This window comes from Mirounga leonina, unplaced genomic scaffold (genome assembly GCF_011800145.1).
Source record: "Mirounga leonina isolate KUSES-001 unplaced genomic scaffold, KU_Mleo_1.0 Mir_176, whole genome shotgun sequence".
Lineage (NCBI taxonomy): Eukaryota > Metazoa > Chordata > Mammalia > Carnivora > Phocidae > Mirounga > Mirounga leonina.
In genome coordinates, this window is record NW_023270454.1 from 12,962,693 (window position 1) to 12,988,242 (window position 25,550).

Consider the following 25,550-nt stretch of genomic DNA (forward strand, 5'->3'; position numbering starts at 1 on the left):
CGAATCGTAAACACCGGAAATAAAAATGCTTCTTCTCTAAGGCTTAGAACCCTAACGTCACTTCCGGCAACAATAGGAAACGTCAAAAGTCGGACAGTCGGCAGCTCTGGCTGCTGCAGCTTGACGTGCGCTCAGTTCAGAGGGATCCTGTGCTGCTTCTGGTATTCTCACTGCTGATACCTCCACCGGCGTGAACAAGTAAAAGTTTGAACCGGCTTCTCCATGGCCTGGGCACCAGTTCCTGGCTGAGCCTTTTTTTTTTTTACTAAAAGCCCCCGCCCAGAGGCCGATTCGTCGCGGCGGCGGTGGGGATCGCAGGTCGCTCAGGTACAAGAGATTTCAGAGCTCTTGCCTCTTTTCTCTGCATACCCTTTTCTTCTCGAAAATAAAGACAACCCGTGTTTGCCAGTTGGCAGAAACTTGCCAACCAGCAAGACTTTGGGGCCAATGGCAGTGCAGAGCACTTTGAGTGACAGCTGTAATGGCTTGTTAAAATGTGGAATCTGTATCAGGAGGCGGGAGTAGGTGTGTTCCTTGTGTTTCTAGGCCATGGAGTATATAGGTTAACTTGGGACCCCAGGTGGTGTCCTAGCCTCATTATGGAATAAAGACGAGAAATGGCAAAGATTACTCTTTTCTAGCCCAAGTGTTGCTTTTCAAGGAGTGTTTTCTTGATGCATAGGCAGTTTTCAGTTCTTTACTTACTTTTCAGTAATATGAATGCAAACACTTTTACTTAAGGACATGATGGCTTTGCCAGGTGCTTCAGCCATCAGACTTGTGTTAGAAATTTGGCAAATTCTTAATTTGTCTCTTGTTTGTTTCTTTGTAACTGGTCTCTGCTCTCTTCTATGTCGGGTGTTCCAATTAAATATTAGATGAAGTTACATAAATTCGAATCCTCATTGAAATTTTTTGTTTTTATTTTTAGGTTCTGTATATAGTTAGTAATTTAATAACTGAGTCTACTTATTTTAACAAATTGGATTTTTATTTTCAAGGATCCTAGATGTTTCTCTCCAAATCAGTATATGATGATCTTTATTATTGCAAAGTGAAGCTAAATTATGTTTTTCATTTCTGCTTTCCTTGTCCTTTTAATATTTGGAGTATGGTAACCATATTTATGAGATAGGAGGGTTTTTACCCCCTAAGAAAATGGCTTACAAAATTGAGCAGATCTGAGAATGAAGGAAAAATTTTATTCTCTTTTTCCAGTTGAGTAGGAAACTTCCCATTTTTAGCCAGTTAATTTGATAATTTGTGTGAGGTACTGTGTTAGTTATCAATTGCTGGGTAACAAATTAATCCAAAATTTAGCAGCTTAAACCAACAAATGTTTATTATCTCACAGTTTCTGTGGGTCAGAAATTTGGTTACAGCTTAGCAAAGAGCCTCTGACCCAAGGTCTTTCATGAGTTTGTAGTCAAGCTACAGTTGGGAGCTGTGATCTCATCTGAAGGCTTCACTGAGGGGTAGGAGGATCTGCTTCCAAGTACACTCATATGGTGGTTGGTAGGCCTAGGTTCTCCACACATGGGCTTTTCACACAGTGTGGTAGCTGCTTTCCCATAGGGTGAGCAATAGAGAGTACCCAAGACTGCCCATAGTCTCTTATAACCTAATCTCAGAAGTGGTATCTCACCACTACTGCCATTGTATTAGAAGTGAGTAGTAAATCCAACCAGAAGTCTTTGGGGGCTATCCTCTAGACTGCCTAACCCAGCTTGGCTGATAACTTTTAAGAGTTACTAGATAGGAATAACTGATCAAAAATGCATCAAAGAGAAATGTAGTCAGACAAGAAGCAATGCCAACTTGTAAAGAAATAAGTTTGTACAAGCATTATCTCTCCTGGAAAGAAAGTTTTTGTTTTTTTGTCTTTTTTTCCCCCTACTAATTATCTGAAGAGGGGTTTACTATTTTCCTTGGAAATTATGCCTCATGAGGGATTATGTGCATGAGAGGAATGTTTGTATTTTTAGGGTCTACATGAGCAAAGCATATCACAAGTGGAGATTGTGTATTCCTTACCCATTGCCATTTTATAAGGTTGACACTGTACCAAAATTAACATGAGCAAAGATAGCTCTTAAGGAGGAAGGAGGTTAGAAAAGCTAGAGATAATGCTTTTCTGGTATAGAAAGAATGCAAGTCAGTGGCAGTCTTTATGTTGGTGTGAGATCAAGTAAGGATGGAAGAGGTATATCTTAGAATAGACGTGTTTTTCATGTCTGTTTTCATCATTATTCTTAGGTGGCACGTACCACCTTAAATCAGCATTCCCTGGCTGTCCATCATCAGCATAGCTTTTGTCAGGGAATCACATAACCTTACAAACTAAAGGTACAGGCTTTCAGGGCTTGTTGTGACACTATTTTTGCTGTGATCTACAGTAAAACTGCATATGCTTCTTCCAGGTTTGAAAGATGTTGTAACCTTACCTGTTAGTAAAGTATTATTCAGGTTTATCTTTTATAACTTGTGCTTAACACCAGCCTGCATGTGTCAATTCTCAAATTATAAGTTTGGCTTTTAAATTGAGATTCCCTGTCAGGTTTACATATTTCATTTATAGGTTACAGCCAGTTAACGAATGTGATTTTGGGCCCTTATATAGTTGCAAAATTTTAAACAGATGCTTGAGAAAATAACACAGTTGAAACACTTCCATCCACAATACCTTATGATAATAACTGCTAAATAAGCTAAAACACACATTATAATTTATTATATATGATCAGTTTAATAGGGAATTTTTGTGTTTACTGTGCTTTTGTGTAGATTAAAAGACATTTTCCTCTTTTCACAATATAAAACCATTGATTTACTTAGAGATTATCTTCTTTGATCACAGTGCATTGAAGTTAGTCATTCAAACTTATGATTTTAGTTTACTACTTATCCAAGTGCTATATACAACTGTTTTTTCTACATTTTGATTCAGATTTGGAAACGGAGGTTAATCCTTTTTCTGGCCTGTGATTAATGCATCAGAATCATTAATACTGAAGTCTGTGAAACATACATCTAACTCATTGCTTTCTCATTGAATTATTTTACTATTTTAAAACAACTTTAATGAAATATATCTACTTCTAGGAATTTGTATTCCCTGTGTCTTTTTTTCTCATTTTGTTTTTCTGACAAATTTATTGGTATATATTCTATAATAAAACTAAAACATCCTGACTTGAATAAGTTTACATTGTATTTGGGACAAATACTTTAGTGACACAGAGATGATAAAAGTTATCTGTGGTTTCAAGTTTAGGAATTAGGTTTAGTCATGAACATAGGGAAAAAGAGACAGAAAGAACAGATGCTTATACACACACATACACACACATACACCCCTCCATCACCTCTTCATTTTATTTATTTATTTTTAGGATTTTTTTTTCTCATTTAATTTTTATAGAATCATAGAACTTTACAGTTAAAAGAGACCTTAGGGGAGGCGCCTGGGTGGCTCAGTCGTTAAGCGTCTGCCTTCGGCTCAGGTCATGATCCCAGGGTCCTGGGATCGAGCCCCGCATCAGGCTCTCTGCTCAGTGGGAAGCCTGCTTCTCCCTCTCCCACTCCCCCTGCTTGTGTTCCTGCTCTCGCTATCTCTCTCTCTGTCAAATAAATAAATAAAATCTTTAAAAAAAAAAAAAAGAGAGACCTTAGGGATTGATTGTTAGGTTCAAAACCCTTGTTTTACAGGTGAGGAAACCAAGACATAGAAATTTAAGTGACTTTTTCAATACAGTTAATAAAGAGAAGGAACCTGAATCAAATCTAGGTTTTGTGTCTGTCTCTTTTCATTACTAGATATTTTCTCATCTCATTTCTGACTTTCCTTATATTCAGGTCTCCCTCAATATTTTAATATCTTGTTTTATTTGTCTAAAAGCTATTCAGTGAGAATTATAGTTTTTGTTTTGCTTTGTTTTTTAATTCCTCAACTCTCATAGGGATGGCCATTTTCTTTAGTGAGCATGGAGTGTGGTGTGCCCCAAGGAGGTGGGTTGAGATACGCTGCCGTGGCAGTTGTTGATTACCAGGGGTTTGAGTAAATAGTGCAATTAAGTAAGAACCAGTGTAAGTAACAATAATGCTGGTAAGAAGTATAATCGTTTTTACTTTAAAAGTTAAAGCAGGTGAGAAGTATGATAAATTTATTTAAAGATTAAAACAGTGGGGGCATTTGTTGCAAAACAAGCCCCCGCAAAATAAATAAGACTAAAATTCTCAGCTTATTTGATTACATTTAAATGACACATTTTAATTTTTGCATTTGTTTAAATTCCATTTGGTAACACTCATTATAGAATCAAATTAAAGAACTGGAAAAAAACTTCAGAAAGTAATATTGTAAATCTTTTTGAATTAAAAAAAAAAAGTACAAATGGTATGCTTTTTAGTAACACAAACTGTTCTTGAAGGACCAGATCTTTAAATTTAATGAGTGGGGTTTTTTTTATGTGTTTAATGTACCTTGTGACCTCTTAGTACTTAGCTATTTCCCTTTTCTCCTTAGAAAGACCTCCTTGTGGGCTTATCCTTCCTTCTTTCTCTACAATTGTTGCCATTCAGTTTTAGGGGTGTGATTGGTTATCATGTTTTTTTCTTTTCCCTTTTTTACTCTTTTTTTAAATTTCTCCACCTAGTGTGTTCTAAACTACTTTGGTGGTCTATTCTTTTGGAAGTAGAGAAATAAATGCTGGACTGCCCATTTGATTCTAAATGTATTGTGGAAAATATTTTCTCACAGAATTTCTCATGTTCTTATGTCACTGAGTAATATCACATCATTTAAAGATTTTTAGAACCTAAAATAATCAATCTAGTTGTTACTTTCTAATTGAAAAATATTGAAAATCTCTAAAAAGATAAAAGTAAGTGAATTTTCTTATCTTTAAGTCTTAATAAAATTAGCATTTTAGACATAACACTTCTGGCACACATTTTAGATCTTTATCTGAGATAAGAAATTTCTTATTTCTAAATTCCACTCTTCAGATGTTTAGGAATTACTGAAGAAAACTAATTTTTTGTAATGAGTTATTTTAATTAGATAATTATTTGCCAGTCCTCCCATACCAGTGATTTAACAGTGTTTGCTCAGGAAGAGACTTACGGAAGTGGTTTGCTTCAAACAAAAGTATTTAAACAAGAATGCTTTTTTGATCCCTCAGACTCATTTCTATTTTTCCCATCTTCCAAGTGTATTTTCTACTTAAGTGGTATGTAAACCATTCTTTATTACGTAGAGTCATCTCCACAGCATGTGCTTTTTGAATGCTTGGTGCCATGGAATTACTAAAAGCACTAGTGCAGTTACCTTTTTCTTATAGAATAGTATTTTATTTGATGTTTAATTTGTTACCTAGAGACATTTTGATTAAAGTTGCTTCACAGTTTACAGATAAGCTTTATACTAGATATACCAACAGCTATTAATAAATCCTATCTCATGTTTTTGTGGAAATACTCTACTCTTGAAAAGAGAACAAGACATTACAAATACAGTCAAAAGTACTATCTATTTTAGAAACATAGCCATCTACTGGTTAAAAAAGTGTTATGGTTCTGGGGCGCCTATGTGGCTCAGTCGTTAAGCATCTGCCTTCTGCTCAGGTCATGATCCCAGGGTCCTGGGATCCAGCCTCGCATCGGGCTCCCTGCTTGGCGGGAAGCCTGCTTCTCCATCTCCCACTCCCCCTGCTTGTGTTCCCTCTCTCGCTGTGTCTCTCTCTGTCAAATAAATAAATAAAATCTTCAAAAAAAAAAAGTGTTATGGTTCTTATAAACTTTAATAAATTGGTAACTAGTATAGTTGATTAATTTACACTGATTTTAGGTGGAAGTATCATTGTGCTATGTTATACCCTCAGATTAATTTTGTCTAAAATTGTATTTCACTTTTTAAAAATGAAAATACTACCTCCAAAATCATGTCAGAAAAGTATTGCTGTTTCTTGGATTTTGGCATTAGGAAAAAAAGTTGAGTCAGGACCTACATACTGCTTTACTAATTAAAAGATGCTTTTAGGGGCGCCTGGGTGGCTCAGTTGGTTAAGCGACTGCCTTCAGCTCAGGTCATGATCCCGGAGTCCCAGGATCGAGTCCCGCATCAGGCTCCCTGCTCAGCAGGGAGTCTGCTTCTCCCTCTGACCCTCCTCCCTCTCATGCTCTCTGTCTCTCATTCTCTCTCGCAAATAAATAAAATCTTAAAAAAAAAAAAATTAAAAAAAAATAAAAGATGCTTTTAGATATGTTATCTCAGTTAAGACTTACAGCAATCTTGTAAAATAGACAGGAGTAATTTCCCCCCATTTTATAGGAATCAGAAGCTCACAGACCTTGCGTGAACTATCTAAGGTCACATAGCATATGGCATAATTGGAGCTGTAACTTTAAATTCCCCCTCCAGAGTAGCAGTGTCAAGAAAACTTACACAATTTTCTCAAGCAGACATCATATAGCCTACATTCCCTAATCTCAGCATAATGAAACTAGAAATAAATTTTAAAAGTCAAAGAGGCCTGAATACCTATTTTTAAAAATAGACTCTTCCAAATACTTATTACATCGATACACAATAGAAGTTATTATTATTAATGTTGCTGTTATTTTAATAGAAACCAGGATATATAAGACTTTAGGAGATTTAAACAAACTCTGATTTTTAAAATATTTTTAATAAATAAAATCATTTCTATGTGTTAGAAATGATTATTTTAGCAATCCAAATTTACATTAGTTTATGTACTTTGATTTTTAATGAGGTAACTATATGAATTTTTAATGTATTTTGCATTTACATTTTTATGAGATCAAGGGGAAGGCACACAAATACCAATTCTTTAGCATTTATACCTTTACCCAATTATTGATACAGCCTATGTAAATAGTTAAAACATAGGATTTGTATCCTTAAGGATTTGTATTCCTTGATCATGTCTTCTTTTGACCTATATGGTAAATTCCATGAAGTCAGAGAGGATTCCTAGGTTTTTATTTCTTTTAATTTTTTAATTTTTAAAAATTTTTTAAAGATTTGTTTATTTTAGAGAGAGAGCATGAGCAGGGGAAGGGGCGGAGGGAAAGGGAGAGAGAACCTTAAGTAGACTCCCAGCTGAGCCGCAGAGCCCTACCTGGCTCTCAGGACCCTGAGATCATGACCTGAGCTGAAATCAAGAGTCAGCGCTCAACCGACTGAGCCACCCAGGCACCCCTGATTCTTTTTTTAAAGCAGTTTATTCAGGTATGATTCCCATACCATAAAATTCCCCCATTTTAAGTGTACAATTTTGTTCCCCCTTTCTTGAGGTTATTGTGGATGAACATGCAGTTTCAAGAAATACAGAGAGATCTCTTGTACTCTACCTAGTTTCCATGGATGGTAACATTTTGCAAAACTGTAATGTACTCTCACAACTCAGACATTGACATTAATACAGTTCATCTTCTTTATTCATATTCCCCCAGTTGTATTTTTACTCCCATGTGTAAATGGGTGTATGAAATTCTGCACAGGTTCACATATCTGGCACCACACTCAAGATACTGAACAGCTTAGACACCATAGGGATCCCTCATGCTACCTTTTTATGATTAGACCCACTTCCCTCCTGGGTAATGATGGTGAACATGTTACCACATGCTTATGTGCCATTTATTATATCCTCTTTGGTGAAATATCTGTTCATGTCTTTTGTCCCCTTTTTAATTGAAATTTTTGATTTCTTTACTTGATTTTTGAGAGTTGTTTATGTAAGCTAGATACCAGTCCTTTGTCAGATATGAGGCTTTCAGATATTTTCTATCAGTCTGTACATAGTTTGTGTTTTCATCTTCACATGGTTTTTCAAAGAGAAAGTTTTTGATTATAGAGGTACACCTTGTCAGTTTTTACTTTTATGGATTATGTTTTTGATGTCAAGTATGAGAACTCTTTGCCCAGTCCTAGATCCTTAAAATTTCCTTCTATGAATTTTAGAAAAAATTAGAAAAGGTTTTACAATTGTATGCTTTACATTTAAGGCCATGATGCAATTTCATTTAATTTTTAAAAGATATATGAAGTTTAGATCGAGGTTCATCTAAATCAGTTTTTTTTTATCATTGTTCATCATTCATCCATTTGTTCACTCAACAAACATTTACTGAGCACTTTATAGATCTAAGGCACTGTTTGGTACGGATTTATCCATGTAGCCTATTGTGTGGAATCAATTCCTCGTCTTAGTACTTATAGTCAATTTTTACTTTGCATGTTACTATGTTAACTGAAATGAGCATATTAGAGGTGTGGCCTTGCCTTGCATGGTCTCATGGTCACTATTAATAGTTAGCACAATACTGTACAAAGCAAGGACTACCTCTATACAGGCATACCTAGGAGATATTGAGGGTTTGGTTCCAGACCGTCACAATAAACTGAGTATCACAGTAAAGCAAATCAAATGAATTTTTTGGTTTCCCAATGCATAAAAAAGTTGATTACTCTATACTCTATTAGTGTGCAATAGTATTATATCTAAAAAGTGTACATGCCTTAATTAGAAAATACTTTATTGCTTAAAGATGCTAACCATCACCTGAGCTTTTGGTGAGTCATGATCACTGATCACAGACCACCATCACAAATACGGTAATGAAAAAGTTTGTATTGGGAGAATTACCAAAATGTGACACAAAGTGACAAATACTGTTGGGAAAATGGCACTGATACACTTGCTTGATGCAAGTTTGCCTCAAACCTTCAATTTGTTAAACTCACTATCTGTGAAGTATAGTAAAGCAAAACACAATAAAACAAAGTCTGTGTGTATATACATTTTTAAAATTTTTATTTCTTTTAATAAATTAAAAAACTTAAAAGCACAATATGATCGGTGAGTTCCAAAAGGATTGTCTTAATGAACATGTTTGAGTAAATATTAGTATTCTATAATTAATATGCTTAAAATATGAATCTCAACAATTGTAACATTGATTTTAAAGATCTAAAAAATTAACATGCTATTCACAAAGCACTTTAAAATTTAAATTACTGTTGTTGTAAAGATCTATAGTAGAAATTTCCTCTTATTGACAGATTTATTTTGTGATACTGCCAAAAGGAACTTTGACATGTTGAATCTTCCCATGAAGTCTTGACGTTTTCATTTCTAGAAATGATTGTGATGAAGATGATGGTAGTACTTAAGTACTAGGACTTAAGACAAAAAGGTATCTCTTTTATCACTGACTGATGACTAAGTACTTGACCTTACTTGCCAAACTTTTTTTTTTTATATATAGTATGTAAATGTAGGCCAAGTTAGCTGCTGCTTCTTACTTTGTATATTTACTAATTTTTTCTATTAGCAAAGGTAAATGGCCTCTCCCCAAATTTCACAGATCTTCAATTAATGAAATTTAGAAGCAAGACTATAACGACTCAGGTAATTAAATCCAAAATAATTGGCTGTACTCTGAAATGGAAAAAGCAACATAAGATTATCATTTAAAGAGGTTGAGAGATGAATACAAAACTACCTGTTATTATAAATTACCTGCTGTGGGCTAGGTTCTCTAAATGTTATACACTCTAAGTCCCATGGGATAAGAATTATCCATTATTGGGACACCTGGATGGCTCAGTCGGTTAAGCATCCAACTCTTGGTTTTGACTCAGGTCATGATATCATGAGTCATGAGATCCACCCCGTGTGGGCCTCTGTGCTGGGCATGGAGCCTGCTTGAGATTCTCTCTCCCCCCCGGCCCCCCCCAACACAAATAAATCAATCTTTAAAGAAAAACTATCCATTATTTTACTGATGAGGAAAATGAAGACCACAGACTATATGTCAATCAGATTCTGTGTTCGAGTTTGAGCCAGATCTTTTTTCACATCAGAGCCTATGAGAAGAGAAGCTGCAGCTGGGGATAACAATGGAGGTAATAAACAGTGACAGAAGAGATGAGAGCCAGTGATGAAGAAACAGATGGTAGATTGCCTTTGCCATCTGTGGGCTCTAACAGTTCTTTCTGGGCATAAGATTTGGTGGTTAAGAATAAAGTCTTTGGACTCAGGCCTAAGTTTGAATCCTAAATTTTACATTTGCCAGCTAGGAGATCTCAGGCAAAGTTGCTTAACCTCTCTGGATCACAGTGTCCTAAGGTATAAAATTAGAATAATAATTTCTACCTATTAGGGTTGTTGTGAGGATTAAAATGAGATCACATATAAAGCTTTAATGGAGTGCTTAGCACAGAGAAAGTATTAAATGGTGGTTTATAGTACAAAAACAATATTATTAATATCTTTTATTAGATATTATATACATAATATGTACAGGAGGGAACACAGCCAGGAATTCCAAGCCTTAAATATGAATACAGAAAGAGTTAAAAGGGGTATTTTTTTCCAACTTTCTTTAAAAAAATTTCCTCCATCCTTTAAAAATTTTGATCAAAAATGGCAAAAATAATTCTTGCTATTTTGATATTTTCTTTGATAGGAGTCTCCTACTTCTCTTAAGCCGTAATGCTGGGCATTTATTTCCTTAGTGATGGTTTTCAGTGTGTATTACACTAAACCCTCAAGTGGTAGTTTTGAAACTGCGTGCACATCTAACAAAAAATTTTTTCAAATTCACAAGCCTGGATTCCACACCAGATTTCTGTTTACAGAAAAGTTGTAAGAATAATGAAAATAGCTAGTATATACTCTTTACCCATATTCATCAATTTGAAAATTTTTCCAACATTGCTTCATCACTCTCTCTATAGAGAGATAGATGTTACTATTCTTCTGAACCATTTGAGACCAGGTTCATATATTATGCCCTAACACTTCAGTGTGTTTCCTAAGAACAAGAATATACTGCGATACAGCCACTGTACAGTTATCAAATTCAGGAAATTTAACATTGATACAATATTTTATCCAATCTTCATCCCATAGGTCTAGTTTTCAATTATCCCAAAAATGTCCTTGAACTTTTCCTCAGTTTTTCTTTGGCTTCACAGCATTTTTGAAGATAAATTCTGTCATTTTACACACTCCATTTGGGTTCATTCCTCTGATTAGGCCTCATGTTTAGATTCAGCTTACACATGTTTGGCTGGAATACTGCATAATTGATGATGTGCCCTTCTCAGGGTATCGTGGCCAGAGGCACATGTAGTCCATTTGTCTCTTACTGGTAAATGTTAATTTTGATCATTTGGTTAAAAACTATCTTCATAATTTTGGTAATCAATGAGTAGTATGTGAGAAGATACTTGGAGATGCTGTAAATATTCCATTCTTTGTCAGATTCCAGATCCAGCATCCACTCATAATTTTTGCCAGAATTATTTTTCCCACAACGATTATAAAATGATTCTTCTAACCCATTATTCCTTTTACATTTATTAGTTGACATTTTACTGTAAAGGAGACCTTTCTTTTCTCCTTTATGTATTTATTGATCATCAGGGTGAACTCATGGATCCTTTTTTTTTTTTTTTAAAGATTTTATTTATTTATTTGAGATAGAGAGAATGAGGGAGAACACATGAGAGGGGATAGGGTCAGAGGGCAAAGCAGACTCCCTGCCGAGCAGGGAGCCCGATGCGGGACTCGATCCAGGGACTCCAGGATCATGACCTGAGCTGAAGGCAGTCGCTTAACCAACTGAGCCACCCAGGCGCCCCCTTTTTTTTTTTTTTTTTTGATGGATTATAATCTATTACTGTCCTTATTTTTATTTTGATGCTCAAATTGTCCTAGATTTGACCAGTAGGAGCTTTTTTTTTTTTAAAGATTTTATTTTTTTTTATTTGAGAGAGAGAATGAGAGACAGAGAGCATGAGAGGGAGGAGGGTCAGAGGCAGAAGCAGACTCCCTGCTGAGCAGGGAGCCTGATGCGGGACTCGATCCTGGGACTCCAGGATCATGACCTGAGCCGAAGGCAGTCGCTTAACCAACTGAGCCACCCAGGCGCCCCCCAGTAGGAGCTTTTTCACAAAAAAAGCTTTTGTTTTGTTTTATTTTGATTTTGTTTTGTTTTATTTTGATTTTCTTCAGCTCACTGGACATTCGTAATCTGCATTTAAGAAGCACTGTCTTAGTATTTTCTTGGTAGCCCTTGAGGGGGTCCCAAGTAGACTGGAAAGATTAAAGTTGGGAGAAGGATGTATCTTTCTGCCATATTTATATGTTACAAAGCTTCAGTTGGTTCCTTCTCTAAGCAAACTCTCAAAAATATGTAATATGTAGAGTTTATGATTTTGTTTATTAGATCAAGATTAAAATTAACTTGTTAACTTTTGCCAAAGAGTGACTGGATGAAATCAGCAAAAAAATAAGCCAAGCAATCATTGTGCAAATGCTTCAGCCACACTTTACTGATTGAACATTGGATCTTTGAGACGATAACATGTTGATTTGTAGGTACATGCACCTGTATAGAGCTGGTGGCCCTTGCTCTGGGATGGTTGGTTTGATAGCAATTATGCTGGGCCACTTATAAATGTTAGAAGAGAAGGAGAGTTGGGAGTCTTTTCTCTAGGGTTCAATTTCTTTAGAGGAAACCCTTCTTCATTCAACCTGGATGAGAGAAAGGGGTTAGAGTATATGCCTAATCATTCTAGACACTTGATGCATGTGTGTTGAGGGATAGCTTATGGTCTGTTGTCCCATACTATTTTATTTAATTTTCATAAAGATTGTAAAAGGGCTAATCTTTTTCATTATTGTGTAAAGATGGAAGCAGTGACCCAGTAATCCCTTGATTTTTGTTTCTCATTTTACGCTCAATTATTCCCATACTTACACTCTTGTTTTCGAACCCCAAAAGCTTTCTGAGGGTTCTGCAAGGTACATAAGTTTCTGCTTAACTCTCTGCACTATTCCATACTTTCTCCTTCCTCTTCTTGGCTTCATTAGTAACCACTACTCCTTCCACTTTCATGTTACAGAAATCTGTTGAAATGTTTTGTCCACTCACCAGCCTATTTTCCCTCTCTTTTAGGCTTAAGTTTTCCCTTTTTTTTTTTTTTAAGATTTTTATTTATTTGTCAGAGAGAGAGAGAGAGCACAAGCAGGGGGAGCAGCAGAGGGAGAGGGAGAAGCAGGCTCCTCACTGAGCAAGGAGCCCGATGCGGGACTCGATCCCAGGACCCTGAGATCATGACCTGAGCCGAAGGCAGATGCTTAACGACTGAGCCACCCAGGCGTCCCAAGTTTTCCCTTTTTTAAAATTTCTTTTCTCTCATTGTAGTAAGAAGGAAAGATGATTAAATATATGTGCTCGGGGCGCCTGGGTGGCTCAGTTGGTTAAGCGACTGCCTTCGGCTCAGGTCATGATTCTGGAGTCCCGGGATCGAGTCCCGCATGGGGCTCCCTGCTTGGCGGGGGGTCTGCTTCTCCCTCTGACCCTTCCCCTCTCATGCTCTCTGTCTCCCATTCGCTCTCTCAGATAAATAAAATCTTAAATATATATATATATATATATATATATATATATATATATATATATATATATATATGTGCTCAATCTTAAAATTTTAACAAGAAGTTAGGAGTTGACTATAAAAGATTTGCCCAAAACCAAGTTAGAATATTTCTTTTACTTAGTACTATCTAATTGATATCTCACAAATCATGTTAATGAGATGGTACCGTACTATATATATTTATCCTGGTCCTGGATTAAGACCTATTCCTGAAATCATGTTAGCATGAATCAAAATAATTTTATAGTTTAAGACTATTAAAATCAAGCTATGTAATACTAAAAGAGCTTTTTCAGAAGGAAAAGCAGCGTATATGCATAATAGTCCTGGATGTAACAGGCCTAAAATATTGTCAGGTAGAGGTGAGGCAGATCATTTAGAGGTGATAGTGGCTGTTTGTTCCATAAATGGACCTTTAGCTAAGCAAGAAGATTTATTCATTCTTATTGATATTTTTCCAAGACTGTTTATTTTTGAAAAGTGCTGGAATCTTCCTAAAGTCATGTTAATTTCCATTTATGTTATCCTAGCTACTGTTCCATGGTAGCATAAGACTTTAGGAACACAATGTTAAATTTGAAATGTAAGATAATAAACAAAAATACGAAATTCCTTATGCATGAGATTAAAGTAATAGCTGTCTTGTTCACCTAATGTGACATATTTATCCACACTGCCACTGTTCAGAGCTGTTCAGTTGAGTTACCCATCCCATAACCAGGAGTGCCAGGCTTTTGAGTCTTCTATCCATGTGAGACATTTGCATATACACGCACTTAAATACATGAGTACTTGTGCAAGCAGTACAGAATTGAACATAAATATTTGGCCCTTACACAAAAACAGAATGTAATAGCTCTGAGACATAGGGAGCATTACTTGACTACTGTATGAAAATTATCGAAATTAATTAAATTGATAGGTATGTTTGCATAATTCCAGGAAAATAGAAATTCTTGAATAATATTCATTTGCATGTTTGGCCATTGCTTTGAGATTCTTCATCCAACTTAAAAAGGAGTTCTGAGATTTATTTTATTTTGCATTACTCATTCTCCATAAAATGTAAATTTAAACTTACAAATAGTATCTAAGTCTTTGTTTATAATTATCAATCATTATCATTCTGAAAAATAAGAAAATATAGCATCCTAATTGCCTTGTTTTTTTTTTCCCCCCATAATTTTTTCTCTCCTCTGGAGGGAGGAGTTTCAACTTTGAAATCTTATATGGAATTTTTGTTGGAATAATTTCTCCTCTGTAACCTACAGAATTATGAAATTTTAATTATTTCCATCAGCTGAGAAATAGTGAAGCACTGTTTCTAACTTTGGAGAACAAGAGAAAATATCTTTGCTTTCATTTGAAAGGTCCTTAGAATTTTATAAATCCTCTGAACATGATAAACTTTAAGCAAAATAAATTCAAATTTGGAGGAAAAGGCATCGGGCATTTTAAATTGTATTAATTACAGTCGATCTTTCTTATTTGCAGATTTTGTATTTGTGAAGTCTTCTGCTCACTAAAATTTATGTTTATCCCCCAAATCAACACTTTTGGCACTTTCACAGTCATTCTCAGACATGTACAGACCTGCAGAAAATTTGTGTCGCTGACATGCTCTTCCCACGTAAGGTCAAATAAGGCAATGTTCTGCTCTCTTGTTTTAGCTCTCAGGTAGTGAACAAGTGTCCAGCTTGGTATTTTTTGGTAATCTATTTCGTGGCACATTTTTTACATGTTTGTGCTTTTTTGTTGACGATTTCACTGTTTAAAATGGCCCCACACTCACTGCTCAAGTGCTGTGCAGCATCCTAAGTGGCAAGAACCGAAGTGTGATGGTTCTTTAGAGAGAAAATGCCTGTGTTAGATGAGCTCTGATCAGCTTTGGTGAGTTCAGTGATAATGAATCAACAGTGTATATTAAACAAGGTGTCTTTAAACAGAAACACTCATGAAACAAGATTATGTATTGATCAGTTGGCAAAAATGTAGCCAGGAGCTTGGAGGAACCTAATGCCGCGTATCTCCTAGGAACAGTGGCTCAGTATTGGCTAATTCACTGTAGTGACTTTATAGAGCATAACTACCAGGAATTACAAGAATTGACCATATTTCTTTTATTTGTACATGAAATAGACTAACTATGCTCTTATAAGAGCATTGTTTCCTAGAAGTATCTATATTCCTCAACCTGTTTTGAGTGAACAAATTATCAGCAGTGATTTCATCACAAAAATCCATATTTACAACAAAACTATTCATTTCAAATACAAAAAAATACTTTTGTGTTTAATTTTTTTCAATTTGAAACTCTGTATATTCAATGATTCCACTATGCAGCTTGGTATTTTTGGGGCTGAATTCCTGGCACAAATGACAGAGTACTATAACTTTTATAATGTTATGTTTTAATTTTGAAAATCTTTATACTAAGATTTTATTAAAACTTTAATAAGAAATCTGAAGATTGTATACTTTGAAGTCAGATTTTGATTCAGTTCAAACACCTATTTTAAAGAATTTTGAAATCATGTAAGAGCCCAGCATGAAACTCTGTCGTATTTTGTATCTTATAGAGCCAGATGTTGACACATTACTAATAATAACACAAGAATCTGTTTCATGCCATTGTTATTGGCACTATCATAATACATGCTGAGGTTTTAAATTCTTTGTGAAACATAGTACAGACTTTTTTGTTTTTCAGGTTTGGGTTTGTTTGGTTGGTTTGGCCATCAATTATAAAAGAATTACATTTATGAGCAAAAGAATAACCATGGCTGAGGGACGCCTGGGTGGCTCAGTCGGTTGAGCATCTGCCTTCGGCTCAGGTCATGATCCCAGGGTCCTGGGATCGAGTCCCGCATCGGGCTCCCTGCTCCGCGGGGAGCCTGCTTCTCCCTCTGTCTCTGTCTCTCTCTCTGTCTCTCATGAATAAATAAAATCTTTAAAAAAAAAAAAATAACCATGGCTGAAATATCAAGTAACTAAAGGAGATGAAGAATTGTGTGTATCAATATGAACAAATGAGTTTATTCAGCAGGCATAACATCTGCACAACTGAAGTATTAAATTTTACCAAATTCTTCTCATTTTCATTTTATGAAAATATAATCTTGTCACAACAAATAGCTAATATTTTTGTAGCTGTGGAATGAACTTACATGCATTATCTCATTCCCAATATAACAACCTTTTGAAGTATAGATATTATTATGTAATATGCAAATTATCACATTACATATGAAGAAACTAAAGCTTAGAATAGTCGAATTCCCCAAGATCTTGTAAGTAATAACCAGTGGAGTCAGAATTTAAACTCAAGTTTGTTCGATTTCAGAGTCCACAACATTGTGCTCCCTCCATGACTTACTCTACAGCTTCTGCAATGGATATCATGTCGTTTTAAGAGTTCTATCACTTTTCTGACAGTTCCACCCACATTTCACATCACTGTTACCCTAAGGAGGATGGGGATGGAACTCTATAAACACCCTTTCCTTTCCCCAAAGCATAAATTTATTATATTAATCTTCCTCAAGAGGTTTATCATACTCTGTTTTTGCCCAGTATGAAGAACTGCTTTAAAGGGAAAGGTACATTCCAAAAGGGCAATTTGTTGTATTACTCATCAGTAGGAGAATAGAAAATGCAGTTTCCTTTCTCTGAATTATGTGTACATGAACCTCAAACTTCCACCCTCCACATCAAGTTTTTTTTTCCCCCTCCAAGAGCCAGCTGCTAGCTTTACCTCTTTCTACCTGCCGGATGCTTTCTGAATCACATTATCCAGTGCTCAATTTAAGTGATTCCCCATTAAAGTCCAGAGCCTAGGGAAATCACCCTGATTCTGTGTTCCCTAGCAACATCCCTGAGAATAACAACAGCTGCTTAACAGCTGCTTAGCCAGAAAGATGCTGCAGGGGAAATACACAGAAATTGATATTAAATGCTTTAAATCTTGAGACTTCAAACATTATAGTTACCATGTTGTATTATTTACCTTTAGTGGTACAAAAACAAAAGAGAGAAATAAATCTGATCATCAAAAAAGGGACAAGATATGCTAAATGACCTTAGCAAGCAGTGTGCTTCTAGATATTTTCTTGCTATGATAAACAGGGAAATAGCCATGATGGAAATAAAATACCTTTCTTTATAATTTTGAATCTTAAAATGTTAAATTTGTGTCAATTAAATTATACTTACGTTGTAATTTGATATGGCTTTGTTTAAACATTTAGCAAACTTAAAATTCCTTACAAATTTTTGTTGATAATCTTTATTTTTTCTGTTAATCATTTTTACTCTCTCTATAGTTTGCCTCTTCCAGAATGTCAAATAATTGGAATCATACATTATGTAGCCTTTTTAGATCATTTTCTTTCTCTTAGTAATATGCATTTTAAGTTTCCTCCATGTCTTTTCATGGCTTCATAGCTCAGTTCTTGTAGTTCTAAATATTTCACTGTATGTATGTACCACAGTTTATCCATTGACCTATTGAAGAATATCTTGATTGCTTACAAGTTTTGGTAATTAGAATAAAGATGTTACAAACATTTGTGTACAGATTTTTATGTGGACTAAGTTTTCAACTTACTTGGGTAAATACCAGGGATCACAAATGCCAGATCATATGGTAAAAGAAACTGCCAGACTGTTTTCCAAAGTGACTGTACCATTTTGCATTCCCACACCTTTGCCTGCACTTGATGTTGTCAGTGTTTTGGATTTCAAGCATTCTAATGTATGTGTAGTATTTATTATCTCGTTGTTTTGATTTGAGATTGTAGAATAACACATGATGTGGAGTGTCTTTTCATATGTTTATTTACTACCTATAAATATTTTTTGGTGAGACATCTGTTGATCTTTTGCAAATTTTTAAGTGGGTTGTTTTCTTATTGTTGAATTTTAAGAGTTCTTTGTATATTTTAGATTCCAGTCCTTTGTCAGATAAGTGTTTTGCACATATTTTCTCTGGCTCTGTGTCTTGTCTTTTCAATCTTTTAATATCCTATATTAAAAATACAAATTTAACTATTATAGCCTAATCACTAATTTAAGAACTGCTACCATTATTGTGGTGTGTATTTTAGGGATAAAAGATTATTTTTTTGTGGTTTCTTTGTAAAAAATTAATTTCCCCACATTTAAAAACTATTAATATGTTCCTTCTCTTTGAACTCCCCATCCCTTTATACCTTAAGCTCTTGGGATTCCAAGCAGTTCACTGTAAAGAAGAGTGAAAAATTATCCTGGACTGTTTTTCTGTTCTGATCAACAAGTAACCCATTATAGTGGTCATTATCCAAATAATAGCCAATAACTCAGTAAATATACATGTGGAACATACCTTTTTGAATACTGAAAAAATACATCTTTGACATTCTTCGAAATTCCTAATAATTTTTTTAAATTTCCAGTCACCTCTGGAGGTTTTTTTTTCCTTTCTTTTTTTGTTAAATCTCATTATAAACAGTTAATTAAAACTATTTTATAGATAGCCCATGCTATGAAATTTATTTTAATGATTTTATATGAAAATCAATCCCCCCATTTTTAAATTACATGCACACACATATTAGTAGTCAACTCAGATTTATAAAACAAGAATATTTTGTTTGGAAAAGAGATCATGGAAGTATCTATATTAGTTAATAGCTCTTCCTGATTTCATGTTTCTCTATGAATTTATTTGCCTAGGAAAAGTTTCTTATTTTAAAGCCAAGATCAGGGGCACCTGGGTGGCTCAGTCGTTAAGCGTCTGCCTTCGGCTCAGGTCATGATCCCAGGGTCCTGGGATCAAGCCTTGCATCAGACTCCCTGCTCAGTGGGAAGATCGTATGCCCTCTCCCGCTCCCTCTGCTTGTGTTCCCTCTCACGCTGTCTCTCTCTCTCTCTCTGTCAAATAAATAAATAAAATCCTTTAAAAAAAAAAAAAGCCAAGATCAAATAGGAAGTCTAGGCCAGTAGTTTCCTAATATTTGTATACTAGGCAGTCCAACATTTCTTAACAGATAAATGTAGAGCCGCTCTGGTTGGAGGTCAAATGAAGGTAGAGGAGACTGGAGTATGCTCTTTTCTACCTTTTCACAGGTACCTCTGAGGAATCCACAGGGCTATATGGAGAAGAACTGGAAAATTAGTCTAAATTATGATGTTTATTTAAAGCAACAACAAAACCAAATAGTCATTACTAAGCTATTTATCATGGAGTTCTAGGTGTCTAATTTATAAGGTTTCTGAATTAGACTTCAGGGCCTATGTTACATTTTATTACAGTCTACAACTTAAGTGTAGACTGGCAGAACTAAAGGAAAAGCCTGTTTCACAGCTGTTATGCATCTGGGAGTTTGGTTAAAAGGGACTAGCTTAGCTTGGCCTGAGTTGTGATAAAAAGCAGGGTCTAGAGGCCTTTTAACTAAAGTCCTGTGCTCTGATCAGAGCTGTATTTAATACTGGCCCATAAGTCCACATAATTATAACTTGTAAGAGTCTTTAGGACATCAGTAACTTTTAAATCTTACCATGTGAAAAATGATTATGTCACCTGTGGACTCTAAAAGTAGTCAGCAAACTGGGATAAAGGTGATGATCAAATCAAAGATTTCTGCAACTTTCTCTGTCCAAGTTTTGTACTTAGGATGTTCCAGCTATTCTTTGTAATATACCACTCCTTTTTTTTTTATTTTATTTATTTATTTGAGAGAGACTGAGAGAGAGAGCACATGAGAGGGGGGAGGGTCAGAGGGAGAAGCAGACTCCCTGCCGAGGAGCCCGATGCGGGACTCGATCCAGGGACCCCAGGATCATGACCTGAGCTGAAGGCAGTCGCTTAACCAGCTGAGCCACCCAGGCGCTCTATACCACTCCTTTTAATGTGCTTTAATGAGGAATGTTAATTCTGGTAAATTAATGCTTCGTGTCACAGTTGACCTTACTACATTCTGGCTTTCTCCCAGGCTTGCAGATGGGTCAGGGGCTGTGGAGAGTGGCCAGAAACCAGCAGCTACAGCAAGAAGGTTATAGTGAGCAAGGCTACCTCAGCAGAGAGCAGAGCAGGAGGATGGCTGCCAACAACATTTCTAACACCAGTCATCGTAAACAAGTCCAAGGAGGCATTGATATATATCATCTTTTGAAGGCACGGAAATCTAAAGAACAAGAAGGATTCATTAATTTGGAAATGTTGCCCCCTGAGCTAAGCTTTACCATCTTGTCCTACCTGAATGCAACTGACCTCTGCTTAGCTTCATGTGTTTGGCAGGACCTTGCGAATGATGAACTTCTCTGGCAAGGGTAAGTTCATCGTAACATCTTTAATTCAGATATCTCCAAACACAATCATGCTTAAATGTTATTTTTATAATATATATATAAATGTATTATGATGTATTTCTTTTTAACCTTGGTTTGTATTTTGACTTGTTCTTTATTAAAACCCGGAAAGATAATGAGTCATCATCACAGTCAAATTTGATATTGGGAAAAGAAGGACAGTATAAAGGAAATGACTTTACAGTTAGAAGAGAAGTTACCAATGAAGAGGTGCCAGTTTATTCTAGAAATACAAGTTGTTGGGGTGCCTGCCTGCCTCAGTCGGTAGAGCATGCAACTAACTCTTGATCTCAGGGTTGTAAGTTCGAGCCGCACATTAGATGTAGAGATTACCTAACAAAATAATAAAATATCTAAAAAAACATACAAGTGAGAATTTATAATCCAAAACTTAAAGTGTTCACACCCCTGGTAGTTTGTGCTTCCCAAGTGAAGATTGTGTGCTTACTAATTTATATACTTCTATCACAGAGGTGCTTGTTAATATAAACTGTGGTGAATGTTTCATCTATTTTTTATTTTTTCTAACCAACATTTCATCAATGAAGTAGGAAAATAGTAGAACACAAGGAGATAATCTGCTTGCTGAAGTGAAAGTAGACTATAGAAATTGTAGCAGTGATTCTGTCAGTTTAAATTTAACCTATAAATTTACGAATGTTTGGAATAGAATCCATGTAACTTCAGGTACTCCTTAAATAGCATCATATACTTGAGTTGTAAATATGTTACCAAACTTAGAAGAATCTTTGGATCTTGAACTTTGTAGTATCTAAGGTTTATTTAAATCTCATTTCTAGTGATTTAAAACATGTCTAAAAACAAAGGTCTTTTTGTGACTTTAAATAATTTCTAAATGAAAATCTAATTGAGAGAATTCATAAATTATCCAAATAACCAAACTTTAGTAAAAATGTATTACCAACAATAATATTTCTAATGCAGGCTTTCTGATGCTACGGAATTACAGTATTAAATATATAGTTAATTTCTCAACATCTAAATAAATAAAAATCATAAGCATGACCCTGTTACTCTCTCATTGTCTTGTTATAGTGAAGGTACTGTGAAAGTGAGAGGAACTTAGTAGTGTTTAAGGTTATTAATTTCTTAATTGGTAAAAGAAGAAATAAAAATACTTTAACACTGGCTCATTATTTATTTAAAATTTCTGCATTTTAGTATTACCAGAAAACTTAATTTGTAATCCTATATTTGAACTCTGAGAAAAAAAGTTTATTTCTAAGTTATCTGAACTCAGTCAGAATGTCCTCTTTATCTGGGATTTAAATCTGGGTGTGTATTTCTGACAGAAATGCTTCCTTTATTGTTACCACATAATTATGCCTATTTTTATGACACTTGTTTTTTTTTTTCCTTAGTGATAAATTGCTTCTATTTTAAATGGAAGGCCAGCTTAGTTTTTATTTTAACTGTATATGTGTCAAATACTTTTTAATGTTGAGAGGTTCTGTTATTTTCACATAGTTCAGTAATAAAAGTCAAAAGCTATAGGACTAAAGGTTCTGCTAAAATACTGATAATTTTCTAAACAAACTCCTAAACCCACTATTTTAGAATCAGGGATTTCATTTGGTTGGTAAAAATAATGCAAGGATATAAATATTAAGAAGATATTCTCATTAAATTACATATTTTACCCACTATCCTCACAGTTTTTGATGTTACAGGCTGAGACAGTAACTTTCTTGTTACCCTATACACTGTATGTGTGTGACATGAAATTTGAGTCAAAAATCAATAATTAATATCATAAAATGAAACTATTTTAATATCACTACAAGTAGGTGTTTGTGAACACACAAATCAGATAATTTTGAGATAGTCATTAAAAGTGTACTAAAACATAATTGCAGTATTCTCTGTATCTCTAGAGTAATGCACTTATATTTAATGATCTATGGTCTAATGATCCAGAATTTCTAGGCATTATAATAAGATAAAATGAGATAAAACTTTAGCTTTCAAATAATAACCAGTAGCTAATGCCTTTGTAGAGAGTTGGACACAACTATCCCAAACTGCAAAAATCAGTATTTTTTTTATTATGTTGATCACCATACATTACATCATTAGTTTTTTTTTCTTTTTTTATTCTTATGTTAATCCCCATACATTACATCATTAGTTTTTGATGTAGTGTTCCATGATTCATTGTTTGTGCAATAACACCCAGTGCTCCATGCAGAACGTGCCCTCTTTAATACCCATCACCAGGCCAACCCATCCCCCACCCCCCTCCCCTCCAGAACCCTCAGTTTGTTTTTCAGAGTCCATCGTCTCTCATGGTTCATCTCCCCCTCTGATTTCAGTATGTTTTATATGAACTGTTAGCATTTTAGGTTTCACAGGATTTTTAAACAATCATGTATCACTGTGATGGTAAAAAAAAAACAAAAAAACAAAAAACAAAAAAAAAACCCAGTGTTTTGAAGCAGCATCTTAAAACAGCTACTCTTAATGTCATACACAGCTTTTGATATATGTCCTGAAGTTAATAGCATAATTTCTGTGTTTATTTTGCCTGTTATCAATATGTATATTGTTAAAAAAAAAAAAAAGTTCTCCCCCTACCTAGCGATCTTTGCCCCCATTCAACTTTACTTTGCAACGGATCATAGTTACTTAATCCTGTTTAGCTTCTCGGTTAAGATTTCTAGTTCTGGGGCGCCTGGGTGGCTCAGTTGGTTAAGCGACTGCCTTCAGCTCAGGTCATGATCCCGGAGTCCCGGGATCGAGTCCCGCATCGGGCTCCCTGCTCAGCAGGGAGTCTGCTTCTCCCTCTGACCCTCTTCCCTCTCATGCTCTCTGTCTCTCATTCTCTCTCTCAAATAAATAAATAAAATCTTTAAAAAAAAAAAAAAAGATTTCTAGTTCTGGAGTAAGACTCCTTGGGTTCAGGTCAACTCTTTTATCTTTTACTGTGTCTGTGTCTCTTTATCTTCAGCACCAACATCATAGCATTGTTGTAAAGATTAAAAGCAAGTTAATACTAGTATAATGTTTTAAATAGTGCCTAACATCTAGTAAGCACTGGGTAAATGTTATACATTAATAGCTATCATTGCTATTATTAGTAGTAATATTATTAGTAATATTTTCTATTTAACTTATTAGTAATATTAGTAATTATTATTAGTATTATTAGTTATATAGTAATATTTTCTATTTATTATTAGTAATATTTTCTATTTAACTTCAAATAGTACTCATGAATATTATTAATCTTCAACTTGTGTTTATTAAGTACTGTCAGAGTTGCTAAATTGAAAGCATTTGTTGATCATACTCTAGTAAACAAATAAAAAACAAGTACGGAATTAAACATTTTCAACTTTTGAGCTATAAATTTCATGTTACTATTTTATCATGTGTATACATGTTTAACTTAGGAAATTAAATATAGTAATGTTTTCTTGTCTGATTTTATCTTTTATAGGTTATGTAAATCCACTTGGGGTCACTGTTCCATATATAATAAGAACCCACCTCTAGGATTTTCTTTCAGAAAATTGTATATGCAGCTGGATGAAGGCAGCCTCACCTTTAATGCTAACCCAGAGGAGGTAAGTGAAGAATGTGAATATTTGAAATAGTTGAACTTTGTTACTATCTTACTGCAGTTTTCCGATATAATAAACTTGCAAGTAAAGTAACAAGTCGTTGAATATTCCTTTTCAATGAAGAAATCACTGAGAAGCCCGCTAAGTAAAGTTAATACTATATAACAGTCATTTCTCTTTACCTTATCAGCTCACATTTTAAATCTTTCCACCTGCTCATGTTGTGTGGCAGCTTCCATGACATATATGCAGTCCTCTACTGGACCTGATTAAAATATGACTACATTGTTTGTGGAGAGCACAGAATATGGTCATCAAATTTTATCTGCAGCATTTTCTTCCTGTTTTATTTTTCTATTTAGTAACGATGCTACTTTTATCAGAGACGATCACAAAGGACATTGTTCATTTGTGATACATCAAAATGTTGTCTTCGTAATGCCTTTAACAGTCCATGTTGCCCTAGAAACTGCTTATAGATTGTCATAAAACTGAATAATTTTATCAAAAAATCAAAATATGAAGACCATTCTTTCACTATTTTATTTTCCCTATTCTCATTTTTGTATATATCCTAGAAAGGTACAGATTCTCAGAAATGTTTTTTGTTTTTTTTTTCCTCAGAAATGTTTAAATGTCTGCTAGGCTTATTCTTAGAAACCTAATACAGCACTTAGAACTACTACTTCTAGGTGAATTCTTTTCTGTGGAAAAATTTAACTGGCAGTTATTTTAATTTAATTTTCAAAAACCAACTTTTTTTCATTTGTTGTAGAGGTATTAAGGGCTATTTAAATTATGCAGTCAAATATTTTTTTTAAATATCTTAACTTTTGCTATGTTATAATTAAAAACCTGTTTCCCCCATGTAAAATATTTGAATATTAAACAAATACTGATTTTAAAAATATGCATGTAATACAAATGACATTTTAAAAATTAAATTGATTTTTACTTATTACATATGATTTCTTAACTTTTCCTTGTATACAATTAAGAAATATAACACCATTGCAAAGCTTTACTGATATACCATCCATTATCAGTTAAGCCTTAGCCCCACAAATATGACAAAATATATATATTATAAAGCCTGGTATAAATATTTAAACGAAGAAATTTGTTCTCTCACTACT

General features: G+C 34.6%; 1 protein-coding gene across 2 annotated transcripts in view; it reads left to right on the forward strand.

Annotated features, from left to right (window-relative positions):
• The first annotated feature begins 205 nt into the window (after positions 1-205).
• The window catches only part of FBXO8 (F-box protein 8), a 47,673-nt gene continuing 22,328 nt past the window's right edge, over positions 206-25,550 (forward strand). For both annotated transcript variants that reach the window (XM_035022692.1, XM_035022693.1), the window contains exons 1-3: positions 206-327; positions 20,455-20,791; positions 24,291-24,417. In XM_035022692.1, the coding sequence (XP_034878583.1) occupies positions 20,463-20,791; positions 24,291-24,417 (456 nt within the window). In that variant the 5' untranslated portion in view covers positions 206-327; positions 20,455-20,462. The remainder of the gene's footprint in view (positions 328-20,454; positions 20,792-24,290; positions 24,418-25,550) is intronic.